The 13953-nt window shown below is 46.8% G+C and overlaps 1 protein-coding gene across 1 annotated transcript in view; it reads right to left on the bottom strand.

Moving 5' to 3' along the window:
- The window catches only part of spire2 (spire-type actin nucleation factor 2), a 101463-nt gene that overhangs the window by 29182 nt on the left and 58328 nt on the right, over window positions 1-13953 (bottom strand). Inside the window, exons 8-10 of the mRNA XM_078401560.1 lie at window positions 11256-11420; window positions 7791-7877; window positions 2736-2862 (exon numbers count right to left, since the gene is read on the bottom strand). Of these exons, the coding sequence (XP_078257686.1) occupies window positions 2736-2862; window positions 7791-7877; window positions 11256-11420 (379 nt within the window). The remainder of the gene's footprint in view (window positions 1-2735; window positions 2863-7790; window positions 7878-11255; window positions 11421-13953) is intronic.

The following is a 13953-nucleotide window of genomic DNA, read 5'->3' as shown; positions in this document are numbered from 1 at the left end:
TTGCATTGAACCCTTTGCCGAATCCATCAGGAAGGATGCGAGCATAAGAGGAGTGACACTGCCAGGCAGTGGGGGCACTCAGGTCAAGGCCTCCCTGTACATGGACGATGTCGCCGTCTTCTGCTCGGATCCAGGGTCGGTCCGCAGACTGATCAGCGTCTGCGACCAGTTTGAGTTGGCCACGGGGGCCAGGGTAAACCGCAGGAAGAGCGAGGCCATGCTCTTTGGCAACTGGCCCGACCGATCTTCCATCCCCTTCACCATCAAGCCTGACTTCCTGAAGGTGCTGGGGATCTGGTTCGGGAAGGCTGGGGCATGTAACAAAAATTGGCTGGAGTGGATAGCCAAGGTGGGGAAGAAGCTGGAGCTGTGGAAGCAGCGCTCCCTCTCCATCACGGGGAAAAACCTGGTCATCAGGTGTGAGGTGCTCTCGGGGCTGCTGTACTTGGCGCAAGTGTGGCCCGTCCCTCCCTCCTACGCCACGGGGATCACCCGGGCCGTCTTCCGTTTCATCTGGGGGTCGGCGATGGACCGGGTGCGACGATCCACAATGCACAAGTCGGCAGACAACGGGGGTAAAGACGTGCCCAACGTCGCCCTCATCCTGATGGCCACTTTCGTGTGTGGCTGCATCAGGCGGAGCATAGAGCCAAGGCACGTGGGCACCAAATGCCACTACCTGCTGAGGTTCTACCTGTCCCCGGTGTTGCGAAGGATGGGCCTGGCGCAGATGCCACGCAATGTGCCAGTCAGCTGGACATTGCCGAACCATCTGTCGTTTGTGGACAGGTTCTTCCGGACCAACACCTTTGACCACAAGTCCATCGGGCAGTGGTCAGCACGGAACGTCCTGCAGGCACTGCAGGGGAATGACTCCATGGATCCTGTGGCGTGGTTCCCAGAACAGACAGCCCAGCTTGTCTGGCAAAATGCCTCATCGCCAGAACTCACCAACAAGCACCAAGACCTGGCTTGGCTGGCGGTGAGGGGAGCCCTCCCAGTCAGATCCTTCCTGCACCGCCGGAACCTCACTACCAGCGCACGCTGCCCTCGGGACGGCTGCTACGGAGAGGAAACGGTGGCCCACCTCTTCAAAGAGTGTGGATTTGCCAGGAGAGTCTGGAGAGGTCTGCAGGGGTCCCTGTCACGATTCATTCCGAGCAGCTCCGTCACAGAGGACTCTGTGCTCTACGGACTGTTCCCAGGGACGCATTCCGAGACTGACATCGAGTGCTGCTGGAAGGTCATCAACTCGGTGAAAGACGCCCTTTGGTCTGCCCGATCCTTGTTGACCTCCCAGCGGAGCGAGCTGTCCGTCAAGGAATGTTGCCGACTGGCCCACTGCAGACTGCAGGAGTACGTGCTGAGGGACGCTCTGAAGCTCGGTGCAGCCAACGCCAAGGCCCTGTGGGGGAGGACCACAGTCTAGGGTCCTTCCGCTGCTGGACATGGGGGGCAGGGTGTGGTGGAGAGAGACGCCCCTCCAAATAAGGGATATGTATGTAAATGTATGTAAAGGTCTAAGTAAATGCCTGTATTGAATATGTAACCTCCGGGAATGTCGGATGGGTTTGTTTTAAAAATGATGTTTTGTAAATGATATTTATAACTTGAATAAAGTATTTTTTGATAAAAAAAAAAAAATGCTTAGGTATCATTTAAAAAGGGGATTGAGCAATGAGATCTCCTGAACTTGGTCAAACAGGCCCCCCTTCAAGATGTAATCACTGCACTACTCACTCCGACCTGCGCGAGATCACCACTTACGAGGTGTTAGCGCGGTGATCAACCTGAACCAGAGGTCAGTTTGAATGGTTAAATGTCAGTGGTGCCATTCCAAAAGCAACCACCACCAGCATTACTGGGTCTTCTTTAACAGAGAGAGGGCTTTCGAAGCAGCAAATCATGTCTACACAATGCCAGCAGAAAAGTGCGATTTGCTCCTCACGAGGTATTTTAGATTTTATTAGATTTAGAGATACAGCGCGCAAACAGGCCCTTCGGCCCACCGAGTCTGCGCCACCCAGCGATCCCCGCACACTAACACTATCCTACACACACTAGGGACAATTTTTACATTTACCCAGTCAATTAACCTACATACCTGTTCGTCTTTGGAGTGTGGGAGGAAACCGAAGATCTCGGAGAAAACCCACGCAGGTCACGGGGAGAACGTACAAACTCCATACAGACGGCACCCGTAGTCAGGATCGAACCTGAGTGTCCGGCGCTGCATTCGCTGTAAGGCAGCAACTCTACCGCTGCGCCACCGTGCCGCCGTATTTGTTTCATGGAAGTGTTGGAGGCCGAGATGGACAAATTTTAGTCGACAATCTGACATGGCAGGTAAACCATTAGTTAAGATGGATGGCACTGCGGTAGATTTGCTGCCTCACAGCGCCAGAGACCAGGATTCGACCCTGACCACGGGTGCTGTCTTTACAGAGTTTGTACGTTCTCCCCGTGATCTTGTGGGTTTTCTTCGGGTACTCCGGTTTCCTCCCACAATCCAAAGAGGTGCAGGTTAATTGGCTTCTGTGAGTTGTCCGGAGTGTGTAGGATCAAACTAGTTTCGGGGCAATTGTTGGTCTGTGCGGACAAAATGGGCCGAAGGGCCTGTTTCCACACTGAATCGTCTTTAGTTTAATTCAGAGATATCTAAACCGAGGTAAATCTTAAGGCAAGGAATCTGATGATGAGTTCTAATACCCCTTCATGCAGCAAATGTGTCTCACCTTTGTTTTTCTTTCTGCCAACAATCTGCACAGGCCGAAGCTTTCTCTCCGATTTGATCTCTTCTAGGATTCGCTCATGCAGACTGCGTGGCTTCTGTGGTTTGGGCCGCAAGTTCCTCTCAGAGACCTGTAAACAATTAGTCAGAGGCATTTAGTCACCTGGAAAGAGCACTGGTAGAAGAATTATGAGGACATTTGAGCAATTTACCTGATCTACAATTTGCATATAATTTCCATATCCCGTGGGCTGATGAAGAATATCATATCACCAACTCATTAACTTTGAATATTCTGAGCAAGGTGACGACATACAGCAGTTCTCGAATGTACAGACTTAATGTGATCACGGTGGCGCAGCGGTAGAGTTGCTGCCTTCCTGCGCTTGCAGCGCCGGAGACCCGGGTTCGATCCCGACTACGGGTGCTGTCTGTACGGAGTTTGTACGTTCTCCCCATGACTTTTCTCAGAGATCTTCGGTTTCCTCCCACACTCCAAGGACGTACAGGTATGTCGGTAAATTGGCTTGGTAAATGTAAAAATTGTCGCCAGTGTGTGCAGGATAATGTTAGTGTGCGGGGACTGCTGGGCGGCGTGGACCCGGTGGGCCGAAGGGCCTGTTTCTGCGCTGTATCTCTAAACATGCATGTCTGGATAATATAACATGTCACTGTATGTCACAGGCCTTTCCCACCATCTTTTACTCCATTTACTTGAAAGTCTGAAGTTATTACAACATTATCTCATTCCTTTTATGTCAAATGACATTATTTGAACAGTGGCAACTGCCAGGACTCTTCACAAGTCAGCAAGTTATGATGCAGTTGCTTCCACGAGCAACTGGATTGGAGGATGTTCTGTGTACACCCAGCCACACCTTAGACACCCGAAAGAAAATGAAGTACCCTGGTGTGCGGAGCCTGTACAATCTCTTGTGCAGGAAGGAGCTGCAGGTGCTGTTTTACAATAAAGACAGACACAAAGTGCTGGAGACTGAAGAGTGGTCTCGACCCGAAACGTCACCCATTCCTTCTCTCCAGAGATGTTGCCTGTTCTGCTGAGTTACTCCAGCATTTTGTGTCTATCTTCAGTACAATCTTAGCACACACGCTGAGTTTACTTATCCACATCCAGTTCAAGGAGCTGGGTTTATCACCGATGAACATGCATGCGTTAAGAACATGCATGGGGTGCATGCGTTATGAACATGCACAGGGTGCATGCGTTATGAACATGCACAGGGTACATGCGCTATGAACATGCACAGGGTGCATGAGCTATGAACATGCACAGGGTGCATGCGCTATGAACATGCACAGGGTGCATGCGTTAAGGCACAGGGTGCATGCGTTATGAACATGCACGGGGTGCATGCATTATGAACATGCACAGGGTGCATGCGTTATGAACATGCACGGGGTGCATGCGTTATGAACATGCACAGGGTACATGCGCTATGAACATGCACAGGGTGCATGCGTTAAGGCACAGGGTGCATGCGTTATGAACATGCACGGGGTGCATGCATTATGAACATGCACAGGGTGCATGCGTTATGAACATGCACGGGGTGCATGCGTTATGAACATGCACAGGGTACATGCGCTATGAACATGCACAGGGTGCATGCGTTAAGGCACGAGGATGACCCCTGCTACTGCACTGCAGAAGCTGCAGCACAACTGCATTGGATCATTTCATTGGGTTGCCAATGGGGACCTCACTGCCGAGGTGAGATTAGGGGTTGCAATTTTGGTGTCCAGCTTAAGGCCAACGAGGTTCAAATTCCCCTGAGATCAAACAATGATAATAATGAATGCTTCATTCTTAATGTAAATTAGTTCAGTTATATCGTCTCATCGCTCAAATCCTGCTTCTGCTGAGGTGCCCAGAAAGCAGTTAGTCAAACCCCCATCAAAACTGCAGGGCTGATGTGAACAGGATGCATCTTTGAAACTTAAGCCTGTGATCTATAGTTAGTAACCACAAATCTGCAAGAATACCTCTTATAATATTTTTATTCCATTACTAAAGACTCTTTGATGGGAACCTTTTTGCTGAGACAATGGGATTAAATTTTGCAAGCAACAGTATTTCTATGCCCACAATATTGAATGCTCAAACAGGCAGCAGGTTCCAGCAAGTACATATCTTTGTGCTGGACACAACTTCAAGCACAATAATGCTGAAATAAGCACAATGCTCCAACAGTGAAGATCAATTATATAGAAATCAAAACACAATTCTAATTAAAAATTATTTTTAAAGTATTTACTTCAATGGTCCATGTTGATCTTTCTCCCCGGGCTCCTAAATCATTTAAACTTTAATTTATATTTCCTTTCCCAAAACAAATCCTCCAACCTCATCTACTGTATCCGCTGTTCCAGGTGTCAACCTCTCTACATCGGTGAGACCAAGCGCAGGCTCGGCGATCGTTTCGTTCAACACCTTCGCTCAGTCCGCCTTAACCAAACTGATCTCCCGGTGGCTGAGCACTTCATCTCCCCCTCCCATTCCCAATCTGATCTTCCTGACCTGGGCCTCCGCCATTGTCAGAGTGACGCCCAGAGCAAATTGGAGGAACAGCATCTCATATTTCGCTCGGGCAGTTAACACCCCAGTAGTATGAACATTGACTTCTCTAACTTCAGGTAGTCCCTGCTTTCCCTCTCTATCCCCTCGCCCTTCCAAGAGCCACTGGGAGATCAGGTTGGTTAAGGCGGACTGAGTGAAGGTGTTGAGCGAAACGATCGCCGAGCCTACGTTTGGTCTTGCCGATGTAGAGAGGTTGACATCTGGAACAGCGGATACAATAGATGAGGTTGGAGGAGGTGCAGGTGAACCTCTGCCTCACCTGGAAAGACTGTTTGGGTCCTTGGATGGAGTCGAGGGGGAGGTAAAGGGACAGGTGTTGCATCTCCTGCGGTTGCAGGGGAAAGTGCCTGGGGAGGGGGTGGTTTGAGTAGGAAGGGACGAGTGGACCAGGGAGTTATGGAGGGAATGGTCTCTGCCGAAAGCTGAAAGGGGAGGAGATGAGAAGATGTGGCCAGTGGTGGGGTCCCGATGGAGGTGACAGAAATGTTGGAGGTTATTTGTTGGCTTTAATATCTGTTGTCTTATGGGGTACAGAATTCAAAGGCTTTTCAACTTTTTGAGTTAAATTTCTCCTTATCTCAGTCATAAATGATAAAAGGCTGACCCCATTTTGGAATGTTATGCCTCTCGACTAGAGAATGCTTTCAATACATCTCAAACCTGCATTTCGCAAAGTGATCATCTCACATTTTTTTGCAAATCCAGAGAGCGTGGGACTATCTTTGACTCTCTTCATCGCCAATTCCCTCAACTCTGCTCTCAGAAAGGATTCTTCAAACTAACTGGTTGAGGAGACATGTGTGTAGGTAGGAACGGCAGATGCTGGCTTAAACCTAAGATAGATACAAAAAGCTGGGGTATCTCAGCGGGACAGGCAGCATCACTGGAGAGAAGGAACGGGTGACATTTCGGGTCGAGACCCTTCTTCAGACTGAGATTCAGGGGAGAGGGAAACGGGAGATAGAGACGGTGATGTAGAGAGATACAGAACGAATGAATGAATTAAAGATACGCAAGAAAGACCTACTGGTTCCCTGTTCACAATGATACAGGAGAATACCACAGTATTGAATTTCTTTCATAACAGTAAATCTGGGTGCAAAAGGCTCTGGACAAAAAGCTCATCAAGTTTGCTCACTTTTGGCTGTAAAGTCTGAGTCAACTGCAAACAGAAAACAGGTTGATTTATAGTGATCGGCAGTATTTGCTTTAGGACCAATGTACGTAAAATGAACAGTTACGTGTTTTTTTCTGAAATGAAACACCTGAGATTTTTCTGCAGTAAAACTCATTAAAAAAATCATGGCATCAAAACATGAAACACATGGATTTTAATTGACGAAAGAGTTTGCTTATTCTGGTCCAAGTAAAATATATATTATGTGGGTACTCCAAGCCACTGATGACAAAATACTGAATGGGGAATTGCGGAGCAGTCTGGAACATAGGGTTGCCAACATCCTCACTCCCAAATAAGGGACAAGGTGACGTCACCACCCCGCGCCCCACGTGACCTCACCCAGCCATTGGTCACGTGCTCCCGCTCCACCAATGGCAGCCGCTGGCTGGGTGAGGTCACGTGGGGCACGGGGTGGTGATGTCACCCTTTGTCCCTTATTTGGGAGTGAGGAAGTTGGCAGCCCGACTAATACGGGACAAGGGCGGTCCCTTACGGGACAAACTAATTTAGCCCAAAATACGGGATGTCCCGGCTGATACGGGACAGTTGGCAACCCTAGTAGCACACGTTATTGGCACATATTGACAATTGCTTGCTGCAAAGATGACATCCACATATAGATCGTTATATTTTCCAAGGTAAAAATGAGTCCATGACCTCATCTTATGTCCTGAGGCAGCTTAACCGACCATTGGTAAATGGTAACCAGTGAATATAGAAAGCAGGTGGAAAACAAAGTGATGTGGAAGATCATCTTTGCACCCATTTCTCCCCTTCCCCTTCCCACCTAGATTCCTTCATCTGGCTTCACAATTCTCACCTCTCCTATCCTCATCTCATGCTTTTTGTCTCTCCATCTCTGGCATTTGTTCATTCATCTATTGATCGCCACCCCTCCCCTCACCTGTATCCACTTATAACTTAAGGTAGACACAAAAAGCTGGAGTGACTCAGCGGGTCAGTCAGCATCTCTGGAGAGATGGAATAGGTGATGTCTCGGGTCGAGACGCATGTCTATCTTCGGGTTTAAACCAGCGTCCGCAGTTCCATCCTGTACATGTCCACATAACTTGCCAAGATTTCCCTACTCCCCCCTCTCTTCCGGCTTTCTCCCCCGTTCCCCACCCCCACATCCCACCCGCAATCAGTCTGAAGAAGGGTCCCGACCTGAAACGACAGCTATCCAAGTCTTCCAGTAATGCTGCCAGACCCCCACCCCCCCACCCCAAGTTACTCCAGCACTTTTTTTCATTAAAAACAAATTCAAGAGGTAATCTTACCGGTTTTAAAGGCGGCCGCGATCTTATAAACTCAAGAATGAGTTCATGGGCATTCTTCTTTACACATGGTGAGATGTTACCATCCACCTGCAAACACAAATGGAATATTCATTGGGTTAAACAAGGAAAGAGACCACCGGTCAGTACAAAGATACACAAAGGTACCAAAACTAATCAGTAATCCTGGCCATTCTTCAGCAACCCGACATGGTTGCTCCTTTTTTCCAGCTGAAGTCTACAAGGCAGCAAAATCCATGTCACAATTCTGAAGAGGAAGGAAGCAGTATACTACTGCACTTATTCTATTTAACTAAATGCATATTTACAGTATACTCTGTCGTGTTAACCTATATTTTAGCTAGCTGCTCGACATAAATGCTAAACAGGTCAGGTAGCAACTGTGAACAGTGAAAGAGCATATGAAGAGAAACGTATTTGTGAATGACTACACATGCTGAAACTTTAGATGCTTTGCAAATCGTGGGCTCAGTGGGGAGAGAAAAATCAATAACCTGTATGCACAAGAAACAATATTAGTTGAAAACGATCTGTGCCCTTTCCAACTACAGTTTTCTTGGAGCTTAAGAGTGCTGTAAGGATGAAACTACAGAACTATTCATTTTACATCAGCAATTTTATACTTATTGCACATTTACAAAGGACGAATCAGGTCGACAGCTATTCCGTCTGCACGATACCATACAAGGAGAAATAAGAAAGCAAAATAAAACAGATGTAACAAAAAATAGGAAATAATGAGAAAATACTGGAAATAAATACCGAACAGGTCAGACTGTACCTGTGGATAGTGAAGTAGAATTAGCACTTCAGATCAATAATATGTCATCAGGATTTCAAGAAAGATGTAGAAATATTGCTCATGAATATTAATTTACATTTCTACTCAGGAAATGGGGAGGCAGTCTTGAGGGGGGTGGGGGGGCGAGAAACATAGAAAATAGGTGCAGGAGTGGGCCATTTTATATGATCATGGCTGATCATCCAAAATCAGTAACTCGTTCTGGCTTTCTCCCTATATCCCTTGATTCCGCCAGCCCTAAGAGCGAAATCTAACTCTCTCTTGAAAACATCCAGTGAATTGGTCTCCACTGCCTTCTGTGGCAGAGAATTCCACAGATTCACAATTCTCTGGGTGATAACGTTTTTTTCTCATCTCAGTCCTAAATGGCCTACCACTTATTCTTAAACTGTGACCCCTGGTTCTGGACTCCCCCAACACAGGGAACAGTTTTCCTGCATCTACCCTGTCCAATCCTTTAAGAATTTTATATGTTTCTATAAGATTCCCTCTCATTGTTCTAAATTCCAGTGAATATAAGCCCTGTCGACCCAATCTTTCATCATATGACAGTCCCGCCATCCCGGGATTTAACCTTGTGAACCTGCGCTGTAATCCCTCAATAGCAATAATGTCCTTCCTCAAATTAGGAGACCAAAACTGCACACAATACTCCAGGTGCGATCTCACCAGGGCCCTCAAATCCTCTCGCAATGAAGGCTTTCTTCACTGCCTGCTGTGCCTGCATGCTTACTTTCAGTGACTGATGTACAAACACACCCAGGTCTCACAAAATGCTGGAGTAACTCAGCGGATCAGGCAGCATCTCTGGAGAGAAGGAATGGGAGACGTTTCGCATTTTGTGAGACCCGAAACACCACCCATTCCTTCTCTCCAGAGATGCTGGCTGACCCGCTGAGTTACTCCAGCATTTTGTGAGACCTGGGTGTGTTTGTACATCAGTCTGAAGAAGGGTCTCGACCCGAAACGTCACCCATTCCTTCTCTCCAGAGATGCTGCCTGACCCGCTGAGTTACTCCAGCATTTTGTGTCTACCTTTGATTTAAACCAGCATCTGCAGTTATTTGTCCGACACACCCAGGTCTCGTTGCAGCTCCCCTTCTCCTAATCTGACACCATTCAGATAATAATCTATCTTCATGATCTTGCCACCAGTGGATAGCCTCACATTTATCCACATTATACTGCATCTGCCATGCTTCTGCCCAACCTGTCCAAGTCACCCTGCATCCTTTCTAACATCCTCCTCGCAGCTCACACTGCCACCCAGCTTTGTGTCATCCGCAGATTTAGGGATGTTACATTTAATTCCCTCCTGTAAAATAAAGGAGGACCTGGTGTGGGATACTTTGTCACTTCCCTTTGTATGTCGACTCTTTGCCTCCCTTGGCTGTGCAAAACAAAGAATATCACTGTGACGTCACACGTGACAATAAAGTGTTCATTCCTTCATTCATACGCAGGCTACTCAATACATTATCATTTGTTCAATTTACTCAATCCACCTAGAAATACAAAGCAAATTATCCGTCCCCACTTATCAAACCAATCCACGACGGAGTTTTCTGCACAGCTACAAACCTCAGGAGAACCACAGAAGAAAACAAAAGCAATCAGTCAAACAGCACAGAGAATGTGACAATGAATCACGCACTAAGTATGCGACTTAAAATTGTTTCCAGGAACTGAAAACTAATATGAATACATGCAGCATATTTACAGTGCCCTCCATAATGTTTGGGACAAAGGCCCATCATTTATTTATTTGCCTCGTTTACCCGAGTCTCCGGCGCTGCATTCGCTGTAAGGCAGCAACTCTACCGCTGCGCCACCGTGCCGGGGCGTGGGAGTGCCGTACGTATTTGGAGTGTGGGAGGAAACCAGAGATCCCGGAGAAATCCCACGCAGGCCATGGGGAGAAGGTACAAACTCCTTATGGACAAGTACACGTGGTCAGGATCGAACCCGGGTCTCTGGTGCTGTAAGGCAGCAACTCTACCAGTGAGCTATTGTGCTGCTTTATATAGTATTATGTATACAATTGATATATATATATTTATTCAGGAAAGTTGTGGCATATCTGGATTAAAGAAAAAGAGAAATAACTGCTCAGAAATATTCACCATTCTATAAAGTACTGTAGGATGATAAAATTATGTGGCCTCCTACTTGCAGTTGGATAGTGCAGTTGCAGAGGCTGGATTGTGTTTCCATCATCTACTGTTTCCAAGTAGGAGCATCATGTCTAGGGTTGCCAACTTCCTCACCTCCAAATACGGGACAAGGTGACGTCACCGTGTCGCGCCCCACCTGACCTCACCCAGCCAGCGGCCACGTGCTCCTGCTCCACCAATGGCGGCCGCCACCCTTGGTGGAGCGGGAGCACGTGGCCGCTGGCTGGGTGAGGTCACATGGGGCGGTGACATCACCCTTTGTCCCTTATTTGGGAGCGAGGAAGTGGGCAACCCTACTCGTAAGGGACAAGGGCGGTCCCGTACGGGACTAACTGATTTAGCCCAACATACGGGATGTCCCGACGAATACGGGACAGTTGGCAACTCTAGTCGTGTGGCAGCAGAGAACATGACCGGATCGGAAAGGAATGCAAATCAAGAGACTGCGACCATTCTAGTCTTGTATCTTACCATGACTTTGCGTAGTTTATATTTCTGTGTTTTAATGTCCTGCATTAACATCTCGAACGGTGTAAGGTGGTACTCCGTCGGGAGGGGGTTGTACTGCTTCTCCTCAACCTTCTTCAATTTCACACCATGGCGGAGGTCTCGCATCAGTTGCACCCAAAGCCGAGCCTGCAGACACAAACGGAAACTATTCCCAAACACAATCCAACTCCAACGTTTATGGTGTAGGAAAGAACTGCAGATGAATGAATGAATGGATACGTTTATTGGCCAAGTATGTGCATATACAAGGAATGTGCCTTGGTTCTTGTGCCTCCGCTCACAAATGACAACACAAACATACAGTTAACAATGAAGAACAAAGCATAAACACATCAAAAGAATAAGGATACAACATTACGGTCTAAACATGTGGGTGAAAATAAACCAGAGCGAAAAAGAGACTACAGACCTTGGTTATTGAGTAGAACTATCACTCGTGGAAATAAAAGTTGTTTTTATGTCTGGTTTACACTGAAGATAGACACACAATGTTGGAGTAACTCAGAGGGACAGACAGCATCTCTGGATGGAAGGAATGGATAACGTTTTGGGTCGAGACTCTTCTTCAGACTCCAGTCTGAAGAAGGGTCTCGACCCGATACGTCACCCGTTCCTTCTCTCCAGAGATGCTGCCTGTCCCGCTGAGTTACTCCAGCATTTTGTGTCTATCTTCCAAAACCTTTGGATTAGGGACATTCTGCCCCAGTTAACTGATCCATTGACTGAATAACCTCGACAATTTATTTCCATGGCAATCCTCATCTTGCCCGACCACAGATCTCTGCAACTTTAACACGTTTTCTCTCTTTTTCAGTCCTGACAAAGGGTTTATAAACTGAAATGTTAACTGTGTCTCTCTCTGCACTGCTGCTGCCTGACCTGCTAACTGTTTCCAGCATTTTCTGTTTTTATATCACAATACCTGCTTCATTTCACGCCCACAACACCCACTGCGTCCACAGTTCCCATTTCAACTCAACAAAAGACACTGTGCTGAAGTGAACTGAATGGACACAAAATAGCCAAGGCGAAGACTATACCAATCTTCGCAATGATGGAAGGCAAACAAACCCTGGCGATGAGTTCAGTCTTTGCCTGATATATTTGGCACAATGAAGAAAATAAATTCAGGACAGCACATTCAAAATGTAATCCAAATTAATGGCTATTCTTTTCAAGTATTCCTGACAAAATAAAAGCCATGGAGAAGTGCAAGTATATATAGAACGAGCTGCTCGAGGTAGATACTCACAGCAGCATCTAAAAGACACTTGGACAGGCACACATTTATGGGATATGGGCCAAATGCAGGTAAATGGGACTAGCTTATTTGGGGCGTTTTGGTCAGCAAGGATGAGTTGGGCTGGAAGGACCTGTTTTGTGCTGTTTGACTCAATGATTAAGAAAATGTAAGCTCAGATTTAAATATTTGATTTTTTTTAAATATGCCACTTTTTTCAAATGTAGACCAACCCAGATGTTTTTGTTTCCTGGAGTTCCATTCCTTTATCATGAACTGCAAGGTCTAAGCCAGTCATGGACTTGCCCTCAGTATCAAATCTATTTATACCGCTGGCTAGCAGATGACACATGGGGTCACAGACCAGGTAAGTACTGGGAACATAAAACCATCCAGCACAGGAATAGCCCCTTCGGCCCACAACGTCTGTGCTGAACTTTTGCCAAGATATACACTGGAATTTAGAAGGATGAGAGGAGATCTTATCGAAACGTATAAGACTATTAAGGGGTTGGACACGTTAGAGGCAGGAAACATGTTCCCTATGTTGGGGGAGTCCAGAACAAGGGGCCACAGTTTAAGAATAAGGGGTAGGCCATTTGGAACTGAGATGAGGAAAAACTTTTTCAGTCAGAGAGTTGTGAATCTATGAAATTCTCTGCCTCAGAAGGCAGTGGAGGCCAATTGTCTGAATGCATTCAAGAGAGAGCTAGATAGAGCTCTTAAGGATAGCAGAGTCAGGGGGTATGGGGAGAAGGCAGGAACGGGATACTGATTGAGAATGATCAGCCATGATCACATTGAATGGCGGTGCTGGCTCCTGCACATATTGTCTATTGTCTATAAGCTAATCACAGCTGCCGGCACATGATCCATATCCATGTGCCCAACCAGAAGCCTCCGAAGTGCCACTATTGTACGTGCTTCTGCCACTATCCCGGCAGTACATTCCAGCCTCTGTGTAAGAAAACCCGCCCCACACATCTCTATTAAACATTGCCCCCTCTTACTTAAAGCCATGTTGTGCAAACAACTTCTATCCTATCTGTATGGAAATATATTTATTTCACAAAATGTTGGAGTAACTCAGCAGGTCAGGCAGCATCTCAGGAGAGAAGAAATGGGTGACGTTTCGGGTCGAGACCCTTCTTTAGTCTGAAGAAGGGTCTCGACCTGAAAACGTCACCCATTCTTTCTCTCCTCAGATGCTGCCTGACCTGCTGAGTTACTCCAGCATATTGTGAAATAAATACCTTCGATTTGTACCAGCATCTGCAGTTATTTTCTTACACTGTATGGAAATATAGATGTAATAGAAAAATGTAGATTAAAAAAAAAAAAAAAATCACCCAGAGAGTTGTAAATTTATGGAATTCTCTGCCACAGAAGGCAGTGGAGGCCAATTCACTGGATGAATTT

This window comes from Rhinoraja longicauda, chromosome 6, assembly GCF_053455715.1.
Source record: "Rhinoraja longicauda isolate Sanriku21f chromosome 6, sRhiLon1.1, whole genome shotgun sequence".
Classification (NCBI taxonomy): Eukaryota; Metazoa; Chordata; class Chondrichthyes; order Rajiformes; family Arhynchobatidae; genus Rhinoraja; species Rhinoraja longicauda.
The sequence above is the reverse complement of the archived record's forward strand: the minus strand, read 5'-3'. Positions and strand labels throughout refer to the sequence as shown.